Raw genomic sequence first — 27,520 nt, forward strand, 5'->3', positions numbered from 1 at the left:
GCTGTGCTGGCTATGGGATAGAAACTCTTGTTCATTTTTATTTTCCACCATATTGCTCTGCAGTGACATTCAGGTAGCTGTGCAGGCTGAGCAGCGTAAATCAGTCTTCAGAAGTTAGGCAAGCCCGTGTGGAAGCAGTTATGTCAGTTATTAAAACTTTTACAATTATTCCACTTAGATACTTTTGTAGATACATCATTTACTCTTAAATCTTGTAGTAGGTCTTTGCTATAAATAAACAATAAACATAAAACAATGCACGAAGGAGACTAGCATAGAAACCCAGCAAATATAAGTACCACATGGAGACAGCATGTGTTGGACTTTGCATTAATAAAGGCTAATAAGTAACTGAGCAGAAAACTTAGAAACTTTTGTCTCCAATTAGAAACAAGACAGGGCTTTCAATAGGCAAAGGTCAAAGCCAGCCTACTCATTAAAAGATTTATTTGTTCCCTTATAGAGGTAAGGATAAACATCTCTCACCAATATAAAATAACTTTCTCTAAATCAGGCTAACATTACTCTCTATGGAGAGTAAGAATGATCATAAAGTGACTGGAAACTAGTTTCCAAAGTCTGATACATTAGGTAGGATTTTATTTTATTCCAAGTTACCTATGCCTTGGCATAACTAGCACAACTGCAACTGTGACAGCTCCAGCTGCAATTCCATGACTGCAGCTTCTAATTGCACATAGATGACATTTTCACAAACCAGAATTGAAAGTTTAAAAGCCACCTGATGCCCAAGTTGAAAATCATTGCTTACAGCTGGCTCTTACAGGCTACATATGCAAATAATATCCTTCACGTGTCTTTTCTGCTCCACTGTAGTCTCAAACCCTCCCTTCCCAGAAAGTACTCCTCGGTCACCCACACACCCACAGAGACATTCTGCACTTACCCTTAGCTCCCTCCACGTGCTTCAAACAGGCACCTTAGCTGTGCAAGCTGACAAGCCAGTCAATACAGAAATAATGTCTGCACCAGAAAAACTCTGGGGTTTTGGGGCTCATTCAAGCTGCCTGTTTTGTGGGGTTGTTTTGGGTTTTTTGTTTTGTTTTTTGAGTAGGGAAAGAGTCAATTAATGGACACAACATACACTTTGCTTATTTAAGAAGCTATGCTAAAAACCGTACACTTTTGGGACAAACCAGACATTTATTTAATCAAAATACTCACAGAAGTTAAAAACAGAAGCTACACAATTGGCTGTAACAAAGGCACATGTTCTCTCCCTTCTAAATAAAACCATAATTGACACCATATTAAAAAAAGTGGTGCAGGACTTCCACAGGAAGCTTTTTTTTTTTTTTCAAACAAATTTGCCAGTTTTTACCACTGATCACAAGAGCTAGCTGCAGATGTGAAACATGCTCATTTTCTTAATTCTTTATGAGAGCCTACCAAAGCTACAACATGAAACTATCACCTGCATTATATACTGTAGAACATGTTAAAATTCACTGAAAGAACACAAGGGATTTGAACAAGGCCTTAAAGAAAGTCAGTGTAAAGGATCAGTACGTGTAAGTGACATCTCTGGAAGATCTTAGGTCAGTCATACGTTTCTCCTGTAAGACTACAGGCCACATTTGCACATTAAAACACACATTCTGCATTGGAATCTGACGATTCTTCTAGAACCTTGAAGACACCCATTTTTTCCTTTTTCATTTTTTCAGAGGTCTTCATTTGATCTAGGATTAAAACAAAACAAAGATCAACAATAACAGCTGAAGTGTCTGCAACCTTACTATTGCAGACATAAAAGTTGTATGTATTTTTGTTTGCATTTGGAAAGCAAGTCAATAAAAACATTTTGCTCCCTTCATCAACAGTTTGCTACTAAAGTTTGTGCTTGAAAATATGTCATGTACTTTAACAAAACAAGAAAAATTCCAGCACCTCTGGTTAAATCTGAATAGAGATAAACAGTTTTAAAATCTGCCTGAACTAGTCTCATTTTCCTGAGAAGAAAACAGAATGCAGTAAACCTATTTAGTGACGTTACTAGGAGAAACACAGAAAGGTACGACTCTGCTAAGCAATATTCAAAGACCTACATCTTGTTTTCCTAGCACTTGCAATCACTATGTTGCCCTTCCAGTGAATATAAAGCTAATGAAAAAGTATTGTCTTTATATCAAATTTAATAATTATGGCTTACAGGGGTAGCAGGTGCCATTTCAGTTTCTAAAGCATTAACTGCAATTAGCTGTAGTAAATATTCAGTACATAATGCTAGACTAATATCTTTGTATAAACATTTTTTGATAATTTTAATATACTAATTTTGCTTAGTATAGCCAAGGAAAAAAAGCAACCATTATAAATATGATGCATATTAATAACAAAATAAATGGCACCTTTTCCAACATGCAAGCAGAAATCAGATTATTTCACAGCCTGAACTTGTAAAGATAGAGATAGACCATACTATCAGGGCATCCAGAATCATTTTCTGTATCAGCAGTCAGTTAACTGACTAAGCAGTTTTATAAAACAATTTCTTTAGACAATCTAGGAAAAAATTTTTAAGTATAGCAACAGTTCTCCTAAGGCAGTTATTTTACTCAAACTATACATATGACACTTATTTAAGGCTAGCTATCACTTTTACTTCCAAATTCTGTAATGACTGATTTTTTCCTGTATCTATGCTTTGAGGCTTCTCTCTCCTGAAGATGCTGAAGGAAACAAAGCATACTAAATCTACTGTTTAGATGAATTGGGCAAGAATTTTTTCCTTTCTCAGAAAGCTTAAGGGGTTTTTTTTTTATTATGTCTTGGCCTTGTCAAGCACTAGAATTTGCAGACAACCTCAAAAAATATTTTTTTTTTTTTAAATATTTGATCCACTGACAAGCCATGGTAACTCTGAAAAGCTCAAATTTTTTTCCCCAAAAAATGTGAGACTATATTTTGAATTATGATAGTATCAAAATACGTTTTTAAGCAAGTTTGCTGAAATAAATCTTTTCTGAGAATAATTTCTATTTTGATCAATTACAGCAACTTACAGGGAAAGTTGCTTTTCAGAACAACTCCTAATCTATGCTTTTCATTCACAGTATGCTCAGGGCACACTATGCATGAATATGGGTTTCTGGAATACTTTTGTTTAAGTTCTTTCTTCTTCAGCAAATCCTATTGGAAATGTCAGCAAACGGGCCAAAGGGTCCTTCTTCAGATGTATAACACAGCTGTAGGAAAGTGAAGCTATGGCAGCTTTCTACATATAAAGCCTCTTACAAAATACGAATTTACTGTTGAACAGAAAAAAAAAAAAAACACCAAACAAAAACAGGTGAAAACTCTGACTTACCAATAAGATCACTTCTATCCAAGAGTAACTCTAGATCTTTATCACTGATTACTTTTTCTTTAGATCCTTTAACCTCCCTGTTGAAGAAGAAATAATCTCTCTTAACACAGATAAAAGCATGTTACAGTTAGTATTGCATAGAAGTCAGTTTTCCCACATAGCAGAATCCCTAGGACATTCTTTCCACTATGAAGATCCACATACCACTTCATAAGACATGAAAGCTATTGACAGCTGCTTGCAAGCTGCAAGTTACAAACTCATGGTCCAAGAAAAATATGAAATCTGCATACCTCTCATAGTCTCTGGATTTCAACAATTCTATTAATTCCTGAGGGTCCAGGCAGCTCTTTGACTGTGCTAGACCAGATTTGCCACCTTTAAACTGATCTGTAGAAATGAGAAATTTTAAGAAAGTACATAGAGACAGGAACAAATTCTGTAAATTGTTAAATCAATGCTGGATGCACATATCAAACAAATTACTCTTGCACATCAAAACTAATGCTATGTTTCATTGTTTCAGCCCTCAGGTAAACGCACCTTATGCTAATAGCCTAACTGGTGAAAAAAGTCAGAGGTACACAAAGAGTTTACATGCAGGCCTTTCACCTTCTAGCTGTAGTATGCAGAAGAACTGATTGAAACACCAATTCGACATGCACACACGCACACACAGAGCAGAAAAGCCATTAGTTCTACTTACAGTAAAAACATTGTAAATAAAGTTAGATGGTGGATGCTGAAGTTTGTTCCCTTTGTATTGTAAGCTGGTTGAGACAAAGTAAGCAGTATTAACCACAAGACAGGAAATACGTGAAAGATGTGGTTTGCAGAGAGAACATCCCTCAGTTTAATGGACTAGACAGAGATGACAAAACAATATACCTGACAGGTTGGTTTCTTGATGAGACTATGCTAACGCCTATCTACACACAAATCTGGATGTCAGCCCAAATATCCAAAAAAATTATACAAGATTCTTACTTAACTAAAGCTGACCACGGATGAAGTCAAGCTCAGTCTTCCATATTTCAAGGAGACTAGCAAGGCTTATTGTTCTGTGCCAAGTCTCCTCAGTTTTTATCAACACATGTACCCATTTTATTAATGAGTCTTCATCGATCCCTTTCATCACACTCACTGCTGTTCTTTCCTATATCTTGGTTTCAGCAGTCCTCCCCACACCTTTTCCCATCTCCCTCCAAGGACTGCCTGTTTCTCTGTGAAGCACAGATCAGATGCAAGTTCTAGAGGGGTCTGAGCTATAGGATTCTCTCCCCTGTTAACATCTCCTGGACACACAGGATCCAGGTCCTGTCATACATTATTAGTGATGCCATCTTTCCCTTTTAGTTTTCAGAGTTTCACAAAATACATGGCATTGAATTAGTGCTGTACAGGTCTTGGGTTGCAATAATAGTGCAGAGAAACCCTATCAAGCACTTAACACTTTAAATAGAAGTTTATGCCCATCACTTCCTCTTAGTCTGACATCTACTAATTTAACTAAAATCATGCTGGTTCTCATACAGTTTCCTAGGCAACTTTCTTCAATAAAACAGAAGCACAAGACAGAAAGAGTAACCTGGTGCTGAGGCCAAAAAAGCATTCTGTTTTGCAACAAATTCCAGTTCTTAAGCTCCAGCACACACCCTACATGGTTAGACACCACTGAAAGGCCTGACTTAAGTAAGCTTTGTGATATCCCTTCCTCGTTCACCCCTCCAAAGTTACAACACTTTTTTATATATTCAAAGTTACAGGATTCATTACATCACCTTTACATCTACACAGTGAATCCAAAGGTTCCTGGAGGGGACACCCCTGCCTAAGCTGCAAGATTTAGATATGATTCACCAAGTTACCAAGATAAATATTGAACTTATTGCAAAACTTAAGGCATGATCCAACTTGACACTTTGCTTCCTTCCAGCACAACCACTCCCAGTTCCCATTGGTACTTTAGTATATGGCAGTCATCTACTAAGAGAGCCCATTCTGTTTTGTGCGCTCATCTTGCTACTTTGGTTTTAACTTCAGGTTGGACCACAATCAAATCATTAAAAACCAAATTTTTCTTACTGAAATTTGTCATTAACACGCCTACAAAGAGTCAGACGGCAGTCCTGGTAGTCACACCAAGACTGCAGTGGCAAACAGATGACAAAGGAAAAGGCTAAAGCTAGGATAAAGAAAGCATCTAACAAAGATTAGCTAACATCATCCAAAAGCAGAGGTAAACCACAGCTTAGGCTTGACAAGCAGTAAACTGTGCAGTAGACAGTTACAGGTGTGGCCTTTCTGCCCCTTTATGCCCTCTAAAAAATGCCTTCCCCCCCCCCCCCCCCCCCCATTAATTTACTATGAGAAGTTCTTAACCTCCTTTAAAATTTAATATAAGGCTAAGTATTGTTAGAAGCCCATACCAAGTTACAATAATTGTATTTTTAAGTGAGCTTAGTGTTTCGAACACACTATAGGGAGCAATTGTCCAAATATCACAAATAGTATAAGCTACAGAAGCAAAGCAGGATTCCTACAGGACCCAAACAAGAAAATTTACCCCTGAAAGAGACACTTCAACCCAACCACTTTCTATGACCAGCTATATAATCAAGAACACAACAAGAATCACCATTGTTCTGCACATAAAATCAAGGACTATTGTTTTATTCAGCACTGGTTAATTGTTCAAACAGGACTATTTTACTGTGGTTATACTGTTCTTAAATTCAGAATGACAGATGCAAACAGGATGCTGAAATATTTTACAGTGATTTTACAGCTCTAGGATTTGCAGTCTCAACCAAGTTTAGTAGGAACCCCCCCAGAAACCAACTTTCTATAGTCTCTCCTCTTTTTACCAATTTTAATAGGAATGCTCCCTACTCAAGCAAGCTTGCCAGTGCAACTGGAAAAATCTATTGCAAAACTTCACATCATGGAACACTGCTCTAGATGTCATTAGGTAGGCATATTGCTCCAAATGAATAATTTTTATAGATTACTGCAAGCAGCGAGAATGTTTTTATTTGCTTTTCCACTTATATTCTGGTTCATTTCATTTGATTTTAAAAGGATAATCAACTCGGACTTGTCATCTACCCCTAGCATTTTTGATGCTAAAAGTCCAAAAACATTTGGGTTGAACAAACCATCATCTTGCTGACAAGCTGCCAACAAGCCCAGAGCTCTACTCTTATTGCCTGTTTTTACCTATATTTCTTCCAGGTAGGCTTGCTGTCCCATCACCCTTCTTTTTTTCCTTACCTACTAGTAAAAGAGTAGTCATAACATGGTGATTCCAGAAATACTACAAGTGCTTTCCTTTAATTTGCTGCAGAAGTTATCTACAAAGTGTCTAAGAATGCATTTTGAAAAGTAATACTATATAGCCACTTGTTGGGAGGATAAAGCTTTTTGCATTTAAGAAAAAAATACTAAGCAGCCACAAAACAGAGCAGTAAGAGTTCTCTCTGAGATTTAAAGAAGCAACACATGCTACAGGAAGGCATAAGAGAAAGATACTAACTTTTGTGGATAATCAGCTTCTCCAGCTTCCTCTTGGCAGCAGCTCTCTCCACAATCTTCTGGTCAATAGTATTTGCTGTCACAAGACGATAAACAACCACCGGCTTTGTCTGGCCAATTCTGTGACACCTGTCTTGGGCCTGCAAGTCTGACTGGGGGTTCTGAGCAGATAAAGGAACAAGTTAGCTACATCATTAACCTTTTTTTAAGAGATTTACCACAGGCAGCATTTTCAATAGTGAGCTCTAAGAGTCAGAGTGGAAGAAATAAGCAGGGCAGCCATGGTATAACAGAACTCTACATCTCTTTACTCTTAAACTCGTCCATGACAAGCTCCGCTGCTGTAGCTGCACAGCCAGAGTAACCCAACTAGCTCGGACTGCTCCTGCACTATGTCCTGCAGTTTTCAATAGATGGACATGTTTTGTGTCACAAATTCAGCTGAGTGTGTTAGTTATAGGTTTGGGGGGGGGGGGGTTTGCTGGGGGATAAGAAAAGGGATTTAAAAAGTTTTCGGCCATTTCTGAAGCTGCTTTAGCTCTCCTGAAGCTGAATAGTCATGCAAACAGCAAAGCTGTCTATTAAAACAAAGTGAAGATGCAGGGGTCCTCAGTCATTTCCTTCCATGCCTCTCTTCTTCCCAGCCTCCAGACTCACAGGAGCAGCAGAATCCTAGCTGGCTAAAACACATGTGGCAAGTCACAGGAGGAAATTCAAGGGGCTGGTACTAACATGGCAACTGTTGGAAACAAGGAACCTGTGGAAGGTCTGGCTACGTTCAGACAAATACTAGATCAAAAGAAGGAAACGGATCTTCAACAGTAACAGAAAAACCCCTCCTCCTTTTGGTTTAACTCAGGGGCAAACAGGCTAGTTTTGGAAACCAACTCTAATGTTGTATTTGATAAGCTAGGACTTTTCAAATGAGTCTGCATATTTCATATACAACATGTTTGCATACACTACTTACTGTTATCTTCATGTAACACCTCATTAAAGTTACAGAAATGGTCTATACCATAATAGGTTAGTAAATGATTATCAAAAGCAGCAATAGAGAAAGCATTTTACGACACATATCACTAGGTTAACGATCTGTCAACATACCCAGTCACTATCGTATATGATAACTGTGTCTGCCGCAGTTAAGTTAATGCCCAAGCCTCCAGCTCTTGTACTCACTAAGAACAGGAAGACTTCAGGGTCAGTATTAAACTGACGCATCTGGAAGAGAATTTGTCTATTAAAAAACAGCAGATGGATCAAAGACAACATAGCTAATGTTTTATTTTGAGACACCTGTGTTTAAAAACATGAACACAGATAGAATATACCACACACTGTCAGAGGCCAAACTAAGACTTTAAGAAACATTGCTTGCATTTGGGACAGGACAAGACCAAGAAGTGAAGCAACTGTATTTTCTTATCTGATGGTTCCAGTCAATGAGCTGTCTAACACAGAGAGTGGAGATGACTATAGATAGGTATGGTCCAAATCACATTCACTCCACATAACCTACCACCCAGTGATGAGCATGGTGAGCACAGTCCAAGCTGGCAGAGCCTAAAAACATGCCTACTTCTTCCTACCAGGTCTGCAATACCAGTCAAAACGTAGTCTACTTAGTCTGACCACCCACATGCTGGTAGAAAACTGGAAGCGTATAGTAATTTTCAGGACTTTGATCAAAGCAGAGAAAAAGAAACCATCATTCCACTGCCAGGTGGAGACAGCTACCCAAGCTCTCTGGAAGCCCCATATCCTCTGGGCTCTCCTGGACATCAGCATCTGCAGCAGCAGCAGCAAATCACAAAGCTGGGAACAGCCTTGCTGAACTTCGACTGGTGACCTAGAAGATTTCTCTCATTCTGCACCCATACCACACTGTGGTAGACACACAATCAACTCTTAAAATTCCCCATAAGCCAGCAGTACAAAATTTTACCAGCTTAATAGAAGTCGCTATAGTTTGCTGACCTGTTGCTAGTTAGCCTTTCCTCTTTATGAATCAGCTCTAACAGTAATAATATAAGTGTTTAGGGGTTTGGTTTTCCTCAGCCACACTGTAGCAAAGAAAAAAAAAAATGGGCCAAAGGGAAGCACAATTTGAGCTAGATCTGTCATCTGCCACTGTTTTTCCCTATCTTCATAAACACTAGTGCATACTTTGGAGAACAGATGGCAATTGCAGCACATCCCCTAGATACATCCTGTGTGCTTCCTGCATATGTGTCTTGCTCTTTTACATCTCTGCAAACCCTCAGAGAGGTGGTTTTCCAGAACCGCCCTGCATGGCTGCTCTTCAGGATAAATATATACCTCAGTAGTAAGGCAATCTGTGGTTATCTGAAACCATTACCAGCATGCGAGAACAAAGGATTATGCTGCAACAAATCCATGTGCAATTTCAGGGTGAAGTTACAGGTGTCCCACTAGGTACAAAAACTCATTTCTTGGAAATCTACTTTATTTGGCTTTAGACTTGCAGTACGTTCCCATAGATGCTGGCATCACATCCTGGGTGCTAGGAAACAATACGTGCAGGGGTAAAACTGGGATTAGCATCTGCCCCAATCTAGATATATTACATACTTCACATTTGGGCAACAGAGTACGTGAGCACTCATCATTCTAGGCATATCCCAAGATATTGGCTAGTAACACATTTCATTGCTTCAGTATTTCTGAGCTGCGAATATTAAAGCAGCAGCAAGGATGTCAGTTTTCACCATAGATGCCTTCTGCCTATTAAAGGCTAAATGCTGTGCAAAATCATATTCCAGTGTCACAGGAACAAGCAGAATTTGCTAACAGGCTCAAAGGGCATGTACATCTACTTACATTTTCTTCTCTGTCCGAGTAGGACATAGAGCCATCCAATCGACTAAATTTGAAGTCTCTCAGATAGCAGTAATCCATCAAAATGTCAAGCATCATAGTCATTTGCGAGAACAACAAGACCTACAAAACCAGGAAGATTCCTTAATGCCATTTTTTGGTCATAAGGCGACAACTATGCCCCGTGCGCCGCCCCCCCGCCCCCCCCAATCATTAGCTTTACCTTATGTCCTCTCTTTTTCAGTTCTGGAAGCATTCGGTCCAAGAGTAGAAACTTGCCTGAATTCTTTACTAGGTCTTCATCAACCTTGGAACAAGGGAGAAGGGATCATATATTAGGAAGGAAGGATACCAAAGGTTTCCCCAACTCATAAGCACCAACAAAAGCTGTCTGAAAGCTTCTCACAGAAACAAGCTTGTACCATCTTTTTAACTAAAAGCCCTAAGATTGGAAGCAACACTAATTTTAGCAAACTACATTGAATCAGTTAAATCATGATGAAACTAAATCAAACCCCACTATTTCATATGCCCAAATAATTTTTAAAAAGACTAATTAGTTTTCATCCCTTTTCTGGAGGAAGAAACCCTGATGGTTTTAATTTTTCAACACGGAAAAGCACTGCTGTTTCTTTCCCAGCTTGTAACTAATGCACAAGGCTTCCACCTACTGGATATAACGAAGCACTGCTGAACAAGTTACTACGCATCAGCCAAGTGACAAAAGTTCACAGAACAAGTTATCACACTGCTACCTTAGACCCCTCTTTTGCTCAAGAGAGTTTGTTAGATCTAATTCTTGCTATGGGCCTAGAGCAGGGATGTAGAAACTTCTCAGGTCTGAGCCATACAGCAGGCACCTCGATAATTCCTAATCCATTTTCCTGAGCCGGTACTAGCTCCTGCAAGTGGTGTCAACTGTCAGAGAGTCTTCGTTTTCTACACATTAACTAATTTCCCCTCATCACCCAGACAGGGCTATCTGCTTTTTATGCACTGACTTTACATTGATAAACTTCAACAGCTTGCTCCCGAGTGCAGCTGAATCTGTTATCACTCACTGAACAGGAAACATGACTACACACGTCCACAAACCTACACTTAAAATGTGCAAGTGACTTCCAGTTGTTCAAGATTTTTTCAATTCAAATTACTTCATACTTTCCTATATTGCCAACTGCTTTGTGCAATTAAACTACCAGCTGGCCTTTGTGATACAATTTGGATTTTTTCCCTTTTGAGGAGGAGAAAGGATGCTGTATTCTCTGAGCAGACAACTCTGTTGTACTTGGTTCAGCCCTTCAACACCTCACACTTAAAAGTTACCACCACACCTCCTGCCGCGTGTACAATGTATGTCATGAGCAGTTAACCAAGGTCAGCATTTTTGTTTTGAAAATTAACCTTTGTGAGGAGAACTTGAGGCAGATCCTAAAACACCCTGAGTCAACGGAACCCAGCTACTGTTTGAATTCAGTAACTTTGCTCCCAGCAGATGAGCGTTGCCATAATGAAGAACACTACGGCATCGCTATGCAAAGGCTAATTGCGCACAGAGGCTGAACTGGTCTCTGCAACTGCTACTGCAGGAAGCTTCAAATAATGATTCAGTACACTGCTGGAATTCAATGGGGAGGCATATGCCAAATACATTGAAAAGGTCATTTTTTACTGCTGTCAGCTCACAGTCTATTGCTTTTTAATGCCTGGAATAATTTTTCTCATAATCCTTTTAAAATATGTACCTTGAATTGTTGTGTAGCAGGGTCCAATGGATATTCAATAAGATAGGGGTGATTACAACATTTCCTCAGTAACATCATAATATTCTGCAGTTTAAGGTTCACCTCTGAATCCATGGGAATACTCACTTCTACCACTGGCCTTGAAAAGATACGTCATCTTATTAGTACAGAAAGTGTCACCTTATTATGTTACAGATACTGAAGAGAAAAACAAAATAATAAACCCAAAATCAAGCAATGGATTCACATGCTGTGTCAAGTGTCCTCAGATTCCCTCATAGTTAGTAAGGCTATTACCAGACAAAACTTCTTTTAGTGCCACACTTGGCATTGAAGGTGCAAGGGTTTGCCATTATTGGTTTAAAATACAAAAGGGCAGTCAGTAGTAATCAGAGGCAGAAAAAAAACTCGTGCAAGTCACCCATCAGAAAAGGGAACAGAAGCAAGCCCTCTCTAGAACAAATGGTCAGATCTCCCATGGAACAATACATAACCTGTTCCAAAATCAGCTCTCTGCCACACATACACATTGCAGGACTCACAACGAAAACAGCCATTTAGCTCTTCCACATTTAAGTACCGTCTCCAACAAAAGGGATCCATGCATACCATAAAACTAATACAAACATATATATGTGTGTCTGTTCTTGCAAAGTACGCTGGACTACAATAAAAAGCTAGCAAAATAAATAAATTTAAACCCTGAAGACTAACCTGGTTTTCCTTATGCCCAAAGGACTTCCAACCAATTTAGAGCCACCAACAGACCTTGCCAAACCGAGGAAGGAACACGATTCCTCAGCTCCCTCAGTCTTGAACCTCAACTCTGATCTTAATCACCAAAACAGCAATAACCATGCTGGCCATTTGGGTTCCAGGCCCCAGCTTAAGCCTACATAGTTTACAAAATTTAGCAAGGAAACTCCTCCTCCCTTTTCTCCAATCTCGAGCCCAAACTTTGCTTCAAGTATTCCTGAATAATTCCACAAAAACCTAGGAGTTAAGTGTAGTTAGCACACCAGCACTATCCCTTGTCCTGTCTTTGAGCCAATGAAAGATACACCTGTGAATGTAATTGGACATTGGAGACAAAAGGTTTACCTGAACCTTGCAAAGCCTGCAAAACCTAGCAACAAACCAAGCTCTTCAGCTCTTTGTCCTCATTGCTAGCTTTAGCCAGGACCTAAGATATTACAATGAAATTTCAACTACCAAATAACTAAGAGGAAGCAGTTCTTCCCTGGCTGGCACCCAACACCACCTTAGACCTTGAGTCTTTGGTGAAACCACAGTTCTTCACTAACAAAATGTTCTGATGGCCCAAAGGAATTACATTTCACACTAGACCATTTTAGCTCTTTGCGGATTATCAATAGCACTATCGTCACAGGACCTACCTAGACTGCGACTAATGAAAACAGGGACTCAAGAAGCAATTTTATCACTAGATCCTGCAAAGGCCACAAGTCTAGGAGTAAATGTCTTGTAGTTAACTACAAACTCTAATGAGTCAGTGAATGATGGTACAACCTAATCATTGCTATCATGGCCCAGCGAATATTATGTAAAAGCAAAAAAACAAATCATAAAGCTAAAAAGGATAGTGAATTATGAAATCACATTCTTCTTGATCAATTTGAATAAGCAAAGCTCTGGAAACAAACTAAGAGGGAGATATTCAGTATAATAAAAAACAATTAATCTTTTAGGGCAGGCACCTCTCTTTTTCTACTTCCTCTTGCATTTTGCTGATCAATTTTTCCAAGTCATCAGGTGAACCATTATGTTCTTCACAATAATCAACCAGTTTTCGACTGCGGCGTTTTGGTCGGCCTGTAGGGCTCAACTCAACTACTTCTTCCTGTGGGAAATTGTAACATTGCCATCAACAGCAGATAGCTTCAGATTCAAAGGCCTATGCTGACCCAAGAATTCTCAATACTGAAGAGGTCTCAGTGCTATGCATCATGCAATACTTAAACTCACCAGCTGTAAGTTTTGCTAAGTAAGTAGAAAATGCAGCCCAAATTTTACAGGTCTATAAGTGTAGATTTTGAAAGCTTCTCCTTGATTTTTAAAAGCTGCATTAGTACCTTTACAGCAGAAACTGTCAACACTATGAAAACTGTCTTCTTTTTCCCCCAAGCTACAAGTAATCAAGAACATATTTACACTCATATTGTATTAGTTCTGTGCCCACTGAGGCCAGCCACAATAACTGCCATTGAAATAGATAACAAAAGGACCAGACTAAAAATTTAAGCAAAAAGTGCGTTCAGTTACAATGGTAACGAAGCAATACCGATGTGTTCTTGCCTACAAACCATTAACAGAAAGCACATTTCTAACATCCGTATCAGTAGATACCTCATTATTTCCAAGCAGTTTCCTAATGGTGCGATTTACAATAGCAGTATAGAAAGTGTCTTGCTTCTTTGCCAGTGGTGCATATACCACAACTTCTCGTTTAGGAGGAACCTCAAGAGCAACATCGGATTTCAGTCTTCTCAGTAAGAAAGGTGTCAGAATCTGAAATGTTGATCAGATGTGTTACAGTTACTCAAAGCTCTCAACATGGCTAGTTTAAAAAAAAAAAACAAAAACCACCAAAAACCAAAAACACAAACCCAAAACCACAACACACAAACAGGTCTACTGATATAATGCTATTTTGACAATTTAAAGCAAGGGAGTTAATTTGCAGAGTTTCACATTTCATATTTTAATATGGATGCCTACTCCAAAACTTTTTGCTAGTAATACAAACAACACATCCCTTGACATTTGAAAAATTTTGAAGGGTTTAATAAGGGTGCAGTAGTAACTACATTACAGACCTTTCAAATAATTTTAAGTAACTGAAAGTAATTTTATTATGAAACAGCTCATTCTGATTGTTATATTTCTTAAATCAAGTTATTCCAGGAAAGCCCAAAATAACAAATAATAAATTGTCATTGACAATTATATCTAGAAGATACAATTTATATCTCTCACCATCAGCTTTTGATGGCAAAATGATAATTCTGTAAGCATTTACTTCCACACACCCCCTTAAAAAAAAAAAGTTTTGAGTGTTAGCTTTGTTTTGAAGACAGGCACATTATACAACTAATTTGTCAAAAGGTATTCTGTTCAACACCTAAAAGTTACATAAATTCCCTCAAAGTTATCTTTCAACAAAATAAATATACCAATTAAATCTTTTGGCAAACAGAAGAAAGGAACTGCAATTAAGCTTGACTAAACTCAATTCAGTTCCAAGAACAAAAATGAGTCATTATCAAAGAGGTATATTGTTCCTTTCAACATTTATAAGTGCTGTAAAGATTGGAAAAAACCCAGCAAGTCTAAGGAAGTCAAGGAGTGGCACAATAAAAGCCTCAGGCCCAGAATTCAGCTCCACAAACAAGATTTTGACATACATCATAGTAACGGTCAATGTTAGAAATAAAAAAACCAACACAAAGAGTAAGTGAAAACCTGATGCAGCATATGCAGGATGTTTTGCTCCCTTTCTTTAGCAATAATATCTTCGGCAGTTTCTGTAATGCTGGTAATATCAAACCAGGATTCAAAGCTATAAAAACAAAGAAAAAAAAAAAGAGGAATAGCTTACTTCATAGCTATTATTCTTCATTTTTTAAGTACACTATTCTTCTCTTATCCTGCAATTTAAGAAAAACAAAGTGCTAACATCCATCTTAAACAGGGGGTGAACAGGAGGTATTTGTGAAATATACCTGTCAATTCAGATGCTTAAAGTTTTAAGTGATTGCTAAAAATACTTGTATTAGTTGGAATATTCACTATGATCTATTATATTTTATCTACTCTGTAACTTTTTCCAAAATTAGTCTAGACTGTTTTGGCAATGTGCTTCCACCCTACTGCTTCAGAAAAGGATCCATCTCCCCATGGGTCCCATGTCTGCCAGCCTCACACAGCTTTCTCCAGCACCTCAGAGAATCTCAAGCAGCACCAGGCACTTACGATTAGACAAACATCTCTCCCCCCAAATGCTCATGTCTTAGCTCAGAATTGAGTTTCCACTACCCACAGAGCTGACAATTACTTCCTTACTTTCTGAAACAACTAAGTGTGAAGGCAAGACACATTTCAAAGCATTTACCACCAAATAATCATACCAAATTACAACCATACCATAAAATAGCTCTTCACATGCTGATGCAAGTTTAATAATTAAAGAGACATAATAATGCCTAAACAGAACAAACGGGAATAGTTTTCACCATCAGATCGCAACCTACCTTTTCAAATCATCAAACACGTCTGGCAACAGGAAGTTAAGCAAGGACCAAAGCTCTGCCAAGTTGTTTTGCAGGGGAGTACCAGTCAACAGGAGTTTATTGTCCGCATTAAATCGTTTCAATTCTCTGATAAGGCGGCAGTTCATATTTTTAATCCTGTGACCTTCATCTACTATCAGGTATTTCCAGAAGCAGTGCTACAAAAAGATATTTCAGAAAAATCTTAGCTTTACTCCATCAAAACATGTGCCAGATGAAATAAGCAGCACTAATAAGACTGACTCATGCTGCCCATTACAAAGATTCTTTTTACTGTTGTTTCTCACTTTGCCAGACTAGAAGAGCTGAGTCCAAACAGTTAATGCCATACATGTGCTTCATGGTGACCGCATTTAGAAAGCTCGCGTGATTACAATAAAACTTCTACAAGAAACTCATCTTGCTGAAAACACCATTATGATGTTAACCATGATATTTATACACTACGCATAGTTTTACTCCAAGTCCCCCTCACCATCACCTACAGAGAGGTAATGAAAAGAGTAGGTATGCTGTAACTATCTGCTTACTTCACTTTTTGGATAGTGTTCTGTTTGAAGAACTTCTTAAGCATAAAATTCCAGAGCCACTGCTACCAAGGAAACAGAAGTGAATGCCAATATAAATGCTACAGTATGACACTCATTGTACAGGCAGCATGCGGGTTGTTTTTTTTTTTTTTACTATATTCAAAAGCATTGCTATTAGTGATGAAGCATTCCACCAGTCCTAGGGCTTTCAGGAGAACTTTGATACCTGCAGGGCATTTCTGTCTCGCATTGCTATTTCAAAGGAAGTAATGACCACAGGATGGATTTGCAGTGATCCTTGTCGCCCATGAATTTTACGAACCAGTTTACGACGTTCCTGCTGAGCTCCATGATAGAGCATTAGTGGAATCTGAAAAAAGAGGTTTACAAGTCAGGTGAACTAAGCTCATTTAAACCTAAACAGAAGATAGTAGATACTTAGCTCTGTCACAAGAAGGCTGTAAGTGCATAGCAAGTCATGGCACAGTGTGTAGTAACCACATAAACAACTACAATTAAACTAATGCTCTCCATAGAGAAAGTTTCAAGGCAAATAATTAGAACAAGAATTAAATAATTTGTTCTTTTAACCTTAGAAAGAAAAAGAAAAATCTTCATTTCTTTTACCTCTGGAGTAAACCTCTTGAATTCAGACATCCAATTTGGAAGAGTAGACAAAGGACCACATACTAAGAATGGACCGGGGACTCCTCGCTCCACCATCAGTGCTATTGTTGCAATACACTGGATTGTCTTCCCCAACCCCATTTCATCAGCTAAAATGCCATTGATACCATTTTCCCAAAGCATCTGCATGCACAGAAAAAGAAATTTAAATGCAAAATAGCCAACACAACTTAAGAACAATAGACATCTTTAGGAATGTAACACCTGTAGAAGCTCTCTACTAGGCACATTTTGTATCAGACGAATAACGTTTCTCCATGATGAAAATCAATACAACCATCCCGTAAACCCCAAACATTCATACATAGGTGTACATGCTTCTAGTTAATAAAGTGCCTGACCAGAAGGCAAAAACCAGAACAGTATCGAAGGAAAGGATGTAAATTAGTGTTATATCAAAAAGCACTTCAACTGCAAGTACAGCTCACACTACCCAAATTTTTACTCATCCCAGCTCTAAAGAATTCCCTTAGCCCCCCTTCTAAAAGACCAAGTTGTTGTGCTGATGTTTCAGTTTTATCTGTTCAAGTAGCTTCCATAGGCACAGCTAATTCACCATAGGAAAAAGGTGCAATTCCTGACCAACAGTCAGCTGGTCCAGCAGAAGTTCTTTGCGCAGACACTGCCTGTTCTGGCAAGTGACAGAGCGACCTCTCACAAAAGAATAGAAAGACAGACACAAAAGTGTTCTTTGGCTACTCCGTCTACTATTCAGAAAGATTCATAAAGAAGGTTATGACAACTGAGGGCTCAAGGAAGCTGTTCTTCCCCTCCCAGAGCAGGCCTGTCTTCCCTACGCACTTCCCAGTGACAGAACAAAGTGAGTGAGTTTAGTGGCACCCACTTGTGAGACCAGCCTAAGCCTGTTAAAACAAGATATATAGGCTTGTAGGGAAGAAAAAAAGAAAAAAAAACTAAAGGAAATATGAGATCAGTAGCAGAATGAAAATTGGTTCTGTCTGGCTCTCATAATTAAAAAGCAAAGTTGTTCTAATTTGGCTTGCAAGCAAAAATGGGTACAAGTTAAATATGTAAGCAGGCAATTCTTATGGCAAGTTTCTTTAGTTTTTTATTTCAAAGGCTAAAGGCAAAACATTTTTAAAACGCTATGTTAATATTACTAGTTAGATTCCAAGATGCAGAGAATGGAAAACATCTGTCAGGCCTGCAAGGTAGTGGGTCTTTAAAGGCCTATGGGGTAGGTATTCAAGCCCTTGAGAGAGAAAAATAGTAAGACTGTCCCTTAGTAGTATGCTTAGTCCTTCTGTTTTGAGTTGAACAAGAAAACAGATGGAAAAATGGAAGATGGAGAACACCAACCAGAAAGTCTAAAGAAACATTTACAAATATCCTCCCCACGCTGAAACGTTCTATCTGCTGCTTGACAACTTATGATAACATCAGATTCTTGTATCATGAGAAATCATAAAGAACTGTCTCTCTCTTCTTCACCTTCCCTGCACCAACTATGATGACAGACTTCTACTGTCTTGTCCCCTCCATTTCTCTGTTTCCCGTGAGCAACATACTGAATTTCAACAATCGCTCCATACCCTTAGCCACTCCATGCCTTCCACTTGGTACCACCTCATCACACCTCCAGTAAAAATCTTTGGCTGCTGAAAAGGCACTGGTTGTCCATTAAATTTCCGTACTGGATCAAGGAATTGCTTGGCACTGTGTCGTACAGCTTGACACAACCTATCCTTAATGACGCTATTTGAGTCTCCATTTTTCTGCAGGTCTTCTGGACACAGGTTGTCAGAAGAGCTTTCATCCTACAGAGGGAAGTTCAAGGAATGCACATCAAAGCCCAGCTAAGACATACTTTTGCCCAGTTTACACCAGTCTTAATGTGCAGTGAAGTAAGCTACCTCCTGACAAATACTTATTTTGAGTAACTGTCAACTCAAGAGTATAATTCATTTTTATGATTAATATTACTACGTAGGTACAGGTCAACATGCAAAATTTCAATGCCTTATATGCATTCTTTACTTTAGAACTGAAGAGCAGTGATAGCTACTGAAGTGATTGGGCTTGTAATTTTCTACCCATAAAAGCATGCAGACTTAAAATCTTCCTCACAGCAGCTGGCATTTAATGCAGCTATCTCCCTTCTGTAAGTGGATTCTAGAAAACATAAAGAAATTCATACTGTGCGTGTAGCTTTTAAACTACAACAGAAGCGGAAGAGACCACACCTGTTATCTCCATGCTTGAATGCTTAAAAATGACTATGCCTTAAGGTCTTATACACCAGCACAAATACTTCTTAGTAGATTCCCATTTCCTTTATTTTTGAAACTACAGGCATTCTATAAAGTATAAATACATTCAAATTCCATGTTAAAAAAAAAATCAATTAGAAGTTTTCATCTCAGATTTCTGAAAATAAGTATTTATATGCATTCACTTGCACAACTTTTTTAATCTTCTAATTCAGGACTTTAATATCTAGCAGAGAGATGTTTAAAGATATGCTATAAAGTATAAAAAGCCCTCCCTCCCTTTGGGCTTAACACACTTAAACTGCAATAACATGTGCCAACGTACCTGATTTTCCACTTTACTTTTTTTTGCCACCGATAATATTTCCTGGAAACAAAGAAAAAACTATGCTTATACACTTCTCAAACTTAAAGGCTACTACAATTTGTATTTCATGAGATCTTTTAATTGAAGAATCTGGACATACTTTAAAAAGCTTTCCATACAACATCATTAATCATACAAGTGACTCTAAACAAGGCCACACACCAGAGAATGCATTCTAATTACAAAGGGTAACTGAAAATTCAACTGGCAATGTAGTCTCATCACAGCTGGCCTCCCCAAAGACTTAAAAAAAAAAAAAAAGACATCTGAATTCTACAGGTCTGACAACACTGCTTGTTACATAGATCTTTGTTGGATGAGTCATATGTTACAGACAGACTACTGTTGGCCGTTGGTTGGTAATCTCTGATGGCAATGTAGAGAATGCATTGCTCTAAAATGCAGATGTCATACAGCGATTGCCTCACCAGTTAAAATTTGTGCGACAAAAATCCAGACAAGCCTATTTATAGTTATGGCCTACCTCTTTAGACATAATTTCTGAGATGTTGTATGTCCCATCTTCTCTCGCTCTCTTCTTTTTTGCACCTATAAGATAACATTTGAGTTTATACAACACATCAAACATTAAAAAAAACTAAACACACCAGTACTGACAAAAGGCAAAGCCTAATACATTACCTGATTTCTCCTCTTTGCCATCAACTGGATTTTGACCCTAGAAAATAAACATAGGAAGAAGTTCATCATCTTATGCATCTCTAACTATCATGACACAGATAAAAAGACATAATCAGCCTCAAACCATTGCCTTTGAAAGCTTCTTGAAACACTTTTACTATTAAGCAGTTTCTAAAAATACAGCAAAAAAAAGTTCCTGCTTATCTTTTTTTATTACTTATTCAGCATCTTGGCTGAATAAACAATCATTGCTAAAACTAAAAACTTCCTCAAGACAAATTCAAACCATTTTCTTTAGTATAAATTAGTCAGAAACATCTCCTTAAAATGACTGTCATGGTATGCAATTTTTAAGCACTTTTAAACAGTCTTATTATGGTTAAAAAATCAATATGGTATACTAGATAGATCTTGCAAGTCAAATACTGGCTAATCTAACTGACAATGTTAGTAGTTTACCTACCTTGATCAAAATTTACATCGTAATTTGTCAGACCTTTATTCAGAAAGTTGCATAAAATAGCTAGTTAATCTTACCTTGGCAGATTTTAACATCATCTCTCTCTTTTTTTCTAACTTCTCCTTCCTCCTCTGTTCCTAAAAAAAACCCCAAACCACACACACATTTCTTATCTTTCAATAACATCCAGAAGAGAACTATCCGTTACAGAAGTGATAACAAGCACAGATTACATTGGTAATGTAGAGTTCTGTGTACTCTACAGGCTTTGTTTTTGCAATCTCACTAAAAGCCTCTATTCTGACATAGTTGATAAATGCAATAATGGTAATAATGATAAAGCAAAACATGGACAAGAAAGTGCAACTGCTCTGAATTGCTTGTCAGTGAATACTTTTAAACACTTAAATACAGTAATTCAGAAAGACTCCAACATATTCCCAATCGCAAACTCCTTAAGATCACATCTATTGCAGTAAGTTTTCCATGTATGCAGCCCCCCTTTAACTTCTATGTATTACCACTTGTGTTCGTTGCAAAACAGAAAGCAATGTTAGTAGCCTACAATGCCTTTAAGGAAGAACTGCTTTCATGTCTTGAAGAATTTAAGATTTTCATTCCATCTACTATTTCTACTTGCTGAAAGCAAAAGGACCCTGGAAAAAAAAGACTTCAGTATTTATCAGATGGAGCAAGACTTAGTACTGAAACACACATTCTATCAATGCAGTAACCATGAATTCGAGCTGACAGTTAAACTAGAAAAGTATTTTAGAAGGAGGTTCCTGCAGTCTGACAGTGTCACTTTTCTGAGAACATTGTTGCCCTGAATCTTTTCCTAAGATTCTCCCTCTCCCTCAAGCATAAACTTTTACAAGATTGTCCATAACAGTACAGTTAAGGAAGTCAAGATAAAGCTAGATATGAACTCAGCAGCCCATGGATTAAAAAAAAGAAAATACATCAAATCATTTTATGGCAGCTCTTGTTTGGGAACACCATGGCCTCAAATCACTGTAATTTAGAAGTCTGTTTGAGAGAGGCCTGCATTAGCATCCTGAAGACACACCTCATCCTCAGCCTTCAGTAATTAACATAAATAGGGTGCACAACTTCCTACTTGTCAATTCTTTGCATCTTCTATCCTCCCCCCAGGTTTTTTAGCTCCCTTAAACTTTGTTTCTTATTTAAAATATTTATTTTCTTTTCCTAGCACTCAGGACAACAGAAGAATTCTAAAGATATCAGTGCACCTTTACACTGTGATTTCAAATTATGATTCATGCTCTTTCCAGTCTGATTTATCTATTAATTTGTTGAACAAATTCTGAAAACTATGTAAAACACCACTTCATTCCTGGGCAGTAGTTCCAGTAGATTTTCATGTTATTACTGCAATCTTAACAGCATTTTTACTTCAGTTCAAACAGCTGGATGGCAAAAAAAAAACCCAAACAGATGGCAGCCCATCTTGAGAATCCCCACTTTAGACAATACACCTACCTCCAGTTGCTGCTGTTCCATTTTGGTTAGCAAGAATTTGGAATAGATGTTGCTTTTTTCAAGCAAATGTTGAAGCCTCTTATAGCGCATTTCACTTGACTCCCTGTCCCAAGAAGTGCGAGCCTGGCCAACACAAAGAGATATCAAGTATTTATAGATGCTTCAGTTAATGCTTTTAATATAATGAAGGGTTACAGGATAACTACAATTGTCTCACACACACAAAACCTTTCCCTTGTAGTCATTATACATTACAATTCGCAAGTGTACGGACTCACACGTACCTATGAAGTGCTGTAAGATCAAAGTAACTGAGGGTTGCATTCACTTGCATATGTAAACAGAGCTCTGCAACACACATGCTTCCAGTGCAGTAGCACAAGGCATTCAGGGCTCAAAGGTGTCCCAACTCCTATTTATAGATTTAGAGCAAAGTTAAACTTAAGTTTATTTGCAGCCTGCAAAATTTGGGAGGAAAAAACCAACCCTACCTGGCAAAATTCAGCAGTTTCCCAAGGATTAGTTAGGACTCCTCCACATGCCATTTGCACAAAGGTACAGTTTTTCATTATGAACAAGATAGTCAGACAGCTAAAAAACCATCATGCCTAATTTACAGAGGTCAAGTCAATTCCCAGTGTGAAAACAGTAACTTCTGCTTGCTTTGCTTACAAAATCCACACATGCTTTTAAAAGTAACTTCTGTTGAATTAGTCAAGGCTGTGCATTTAGAAGTTTGCAAATTACTCTTTAAAACTCAGATCAAGACTCCTCAAAAAGTAAAAAAGCATTCACCCCTCTGCATTCATCTAACACTGCCTGTTAGATTGAGATACCAAACAAGTAAAAAGGTAAAATTAGCATCTCCAAGAGAAACCCCAGAAAGCCAAGATGCAGAGCTTTACAAGATGCTTATCTATGCAATTGCCTCCAGAAGAAACACTGGGGGAAGGGCACGCTGAGACAGAAAAGCAAGGCAATCTTCTGAAACTAAACAGATGAACAGGCAGGGAAAAAGGATATTAGCTGAATCCTGGGACAAACTGCGTGACACAGAAACAGGGAAGCATGTTTCTCTCTCCCAAAACTCACAGCTTTATTTTCCAAACAGTCTATCACCGTATTCTTTGAGAGGAAGATCGACCTCGACAAGTACTTTGGGGAAAGAAGTTGCCTTCTTATGATTCTCAGTTTTCATTCGCTTCTGCTCTCCTCAATCCAGGTTTTTTCATTCAGATGAAAAGTACCTGAGCTCAGAAAGATCAACCCTTGATGGCAATGCCAAGAGAGAATATAATTAAAACTAAACTACTTCATTAGCAAATTGCTATTGCTCACTTTTTATTGGAGCGAACATAGCATCCTTCCATTAACTGGTCAATCTGAAGAACTCTTGCCTTGACCAACTGCGAAAATTTCAAGGAAAAAAAAACCTCAAAGGTGATGAACAGCATTGAACTCATGATTTCTCCACTGTCCTTTGACTCAATCTTCAAGCCTAACAACGGGGGAGGGGGGGGGCAGGGGGGGTGTCCCTTTTTTACTGAAAAGGTGAAAAAATTGCCATTCTTTCATCACTCTACATTCTTATATATTTGTATAGTGGTATTTTGCCATCAGCCCACAGAAAGAACAAGTGACTCTTGTTGAACTGCTGTACAAATCACCTGGCAGGGGGTTTGCTGAAGTGACAAGCATAAAAACCCCAGAAGCTTCAAGAACATCAACTGCCCCCAAGATGTCGGTAAGCCTGGGTTTAACAACACAAATAATTTCCCTTGGTCTGACTGGCCCCAGATTGCACAGAGAAAGCATGACAGAAGCACACATGACAATGGAGGGATACCCTTGTTAGAGGTAAGCTCTGTGGATTCTCAAGAAATGGAGAGAACACAGAAAAAACGCAGCCCTATCACATTATAGAATTGTTACAGAAGTGGTTGGTTGTGAAAGGAATTAAATTCTAAGTCCTTTTCTCAATACTTCCTGTGCAATGAGATAATTTGCTCTACAGGGGTTTCCTCTGTACTCTCCAAAAGCATTGCCTCCAAATTTTTAGTTCCAAGTCTGATCAAAGAACACCTGAAGAGTTCAGACAGGCTCTGTCATGACTTATTGTTTGCAAGAAAGAAGATTATGAGACTTCTGGGAGAATAAAGTATTATTTTCTAACTACAGTATCACAAAATGCTGCAGCCTAAAAACATACCTTTATAAATCACAACTTTCCTTAGTGAAAAGAGTAACTAAAATTAGTTCCAGGCCTTAGAAATTGTATTTTTATGCCCTTAGAATAATGCTTCAATTTTTAAGGCATCAGTCTCATGTGGGCTGAATACCAAGCTGCGCAATTAACAGAAAAGGGGAAAATGAGAGCACTTTGAAAGACGGAAAAACCCAAACATTGATTTCTCAAGTATTTTGAGTAATAGCATTAGTTCTTTAGAATACAATTCCCAAAAAAGCATTTAAGAGAAGAGTTCTTTAAAACTTATATTTCCTTATCCTGAAATACAATACCTTATATAGCATTCTGATACCTTAATAATTTATATCAGCATAGGTTTTCAACATCATGTTTTCTCTCCAAAACAGATTGCTTAATATCAACATTTGAAAGCATTCACAGTAAGAGAGAAGTGAAATGTAGTAGTGATTATGTCATTTGTGTTGGGGATGTATCATTTCCTTGAAGCATTCTACATTTCCTGCAACATAAGCTAACACAAGTACATAAACCAAACATCAACTCTCAAGATGATTACATGTACATTTCTCCTGGCAGCAATGCCAGCTCAAGCAGCTCCTGCTCCCCACAACTTAGGGGTGCCTGCACAACTGCGTGCAGGGAAGTGCAGGAGAGCAGACCAGCAAAGCGACTGGCATAAACTCGATCCTTTTTGGCTAGGCTTTTAAAGTTAGGCTGCTTCCTTGATGCAGTTCAGTGGCGGGCTTCAAACACCACTGCAAAGAGAATGAGCTGCCAGTGACAGCAGCTGGCTAAACTATACCTGCTACCAAAAGAAACGCATAACCGGGCTTATTTCTGGAAAGGATAAATGGTATTTATAGAGGTGTCCTGCAGAGCTCTAATCAGGTCGTTTGTTTCATGGCTATCTTTAATAATGTAAGGAGCAAAAAGAGGAAAAGAAGCGTTATGTACACATACAGAAAACACAAACAAAAAGATCTTGCCTTTAATATTTCAGACAGAAATTCAGAAGAATGTGAACTTACTACCCTTTCTGAAATCACCTTACTTTAAAGGCACGATAATCTTACATTTCTAGGCTCGGAATGACAGAAGTAAAGAGGTACAATCTTCTCATTGCAAACTTAAATGAGTATAAAATGCAGTAAGCTTCTTGCTGACTGCAAGAGTCCACCGTTAGCCTTCAAAATAAAAAAAAAGAAGCCTCCGGCGGTTGATCAAAGGCGCCCGTGAATCACAGCCGCCGCCCGGAACTTTCAGAACCTCTCACGTTTGTTTGTTTTGAAATCAAAGGAGCTGCAGACGCGCGGCCCCGGCCCACAAGCCACGGCCGAGCGGACCAGCGCCGCGGGGGCGCGGCGCTCGGGCCCGGGCAAACCCAACCGCCCGGGGGAACCCCCCGCCGCAGGGCAGCCCCAGCTGCCGTGCGGGGCCCGGCCGCCCCCGGGCCGCCCCTCACCTTCTCCAGCATCTGCCGCTCCTTCTCCAGCCCCGCCGCCTCCAGCTGCTCCTCCTCCTTCAGCATGGCCGGCGTGATCACCGCCGCCTCCGCCTGCTCCCCCATCTCCGCTCCCAGCGGTTCTGCAAGGAGCGCACGGTTACCCACGGGTGCCCGGCCCGGCCCGGCCCAGCCCAGCCCAGCCCAGCCCGCCCGCCGCCGCCCCGCGCCCTCACCGCCGCTGCTCGCCGTGTTCTGGGCCGGCATGGCCGCGCGCCGCGGCCGTTGGGCGGCAGCCGGTGCGGCACGCGCAGCCACCACCGTCCCGCGCGCCCCGCCAAAGTCCCGCGCTCACTGCCTCGCCGCGCGCCGCCCGCCCGCCTCGCGAGACCAAAAACCGCGCGCTGCCCAAGACGCGCGAGAAGCGGAGGCGCTCTCGCGAGGCCGCTCGCCCCGCCCCCCGCCCAGGGGCCATCTTGGCTCCTGGCAGGCGACGCGCACGCTTGGGCGTCCATCCGCTGCCCTGCCCGCCGCGCCGCCCCGCCCTCACCCCGGGCGGCGCCCCGCCCCGCCTCGGGCCCCAGGGCTGAAGCGCTGTCGGGCCTCCCTGCCCAGCGCGGGGGCTGCACACGCCGCAGGGAGCCCTGGTCCCGCGGGGCCTCGGCCGTGCCGGCGGTGGCGCTTCAGGGAGCGCCTGCTTCCCGCCCTGCGCTGTGCAGCCCGGCCGGAGGCAGCCGCCGGCCCGCACCGCCCGCCGCCGGGCGGGCACGGCGTAATGAAGCGGCCCGGGCTCCATCGTCCTGCGTCCCTCTGCCAGCAGGAGCGGCACGGGTGCGCGTCTCTGGATCCCCGTGGGAGCACGGACATAGCAAGGGCTGAAGGTCCCCGTTAGTGCAGGCGCTACGTGTTTGCTTGAGCAGTTCCCGTTTGTGCCTCGAGAGGGCAGGGGAACGCTTAAAACCCGAACGGGAGCGGTGCTTCCCTCAGCCGACGGAAAAACCTCTTTCCCGAAACATGTCTGCATTAAATATTTCTAGTGTTCGAACACAATAACGCAAGCTGCCAAAATAACTTCGGGCTTACCTCATCACCTCAGATCCATAAAAAAATGCCGTGCTAGTAATTTCTTCCACCTGTCAAATGGATCACTATTTCAAACTCGCTCCACGCAGATGCGGACCAGAGCTCCTGGTTCTAAAAAGAGACCTGGGAAGGGAGAGGGGAGGAACGAAGAAGCAGAAGAACAAACAAGTCCAGTAATAACTGAGGTGGATGGCATTCTTCTCATTCCCAAAGCCTTAGAGGCTGATTCTGGATGCTGTAACGTGGTTTATGGAAAAGTGATTCTGTTTTGCAAGCCATAGTTTGGAGGCTAACTCGAGATGGTTCTGCACCGATGTGAGGGAACGTTAGCAGGGAGGAATGTTATTAACCCCTAATAAAGTTATTTTATTGGCATTGTGGCAATCGAATGCAGCATTTTTCAAGCTTCTGTTTCACTTGCAACTATTCTCAAGACATCACAGTGAATAAACAAAGAAAAACTTTATTTTCTAAGGCACCTTTCATTCTGTGAGACCTAAAGTGCTTTCCAAACTATATCGTTAGAGTAGAATAATCACCTAGATGATAACTGAAATGCGTCCAAGCTGGAATGTGATGGTGGCTTAAGTGGCTCTCAACACCAGT

At 40.0% G+C, this 27,520-nt stretch overlaps 1 protein-coding gene across 2 annotated transcripts; it reads right to left on the minus strand.

Moving 5' to 3' along the window:
• Window positions 1-1,144: 1,144 nt before the first annotated feature.
• Window positions 1,145-27,520, minus strand: HELLS (helicase, lymphoid specific). 2 transcript variants are annotated; one of them, XM_087766839.1, is made up of 23 exons: window positions 27,454-27,520; window positions 26,915-27,037; window positions 25,853-25,974; window positions 22,182-22,304; window positions 20,756-20,815; window positions 20,219-20,255; window positions 20,061-20,125; window positions 19,535-19,576; window positions 18,532-18,756; window positions 16,919-17,101; window positions 16,518-16,661; window positions 15,723-15,919; window positions 14,935-15,031; window positions 13,819-13,980; window positions 13,170-13,312; window positions 11,452-11,590; window positions 9,930-10,013; window positions 9,710-9,829; window positions 7,973-8,089; window positions 6,867-7,026; window positions 3,625-3,721; window positions 3,332-3,408; window positions 1,145-1,703 (listed from the first exon to the last, which is right to left on the minus strand). In XM_087766839.1, the coding sequence occupies exons 3-23, from the start codon at window positions 25,955-25,957 to the stop codon at window positions 1,606-1,608; spliced, it is 2,475 nt and encodes an 824-aa protein (XP_087622965.1). In that variant the 5' UTR covers window positions 25,958-25,974; window positions 26,915-27,037; window positions 27,454-27,520; the 3' UTR covers window positions 1,145-1,605. The 2 variants fall into 2 exon arrangements, with proteins under 2 accessions (XP_087622965.1, XP_087622964.1); XM_087766838.1 differs by lacking the exons at window positions 26,915-27,037; window positions 27,454-27,520 and adding an exon at window positions 26,068-26,266.

Source organism: Nipponia nippon, unplaced genomic scaffold, assembly GCF_047370975.1.
Source record: "Nipponia nippon isolate SJK-2023a ecotype South Korea unplaced genomic scaffold, ASM4737097v1 scaffold_3, whole genome shotgun sequence".
In the NCBI taxonomy this organism is placed as follows: Eukaryota; Metazoa; Chordata; class Aves; order Pelecaniformes; family Threskiornithidae; genus Nipponia; species Nipponia nippon.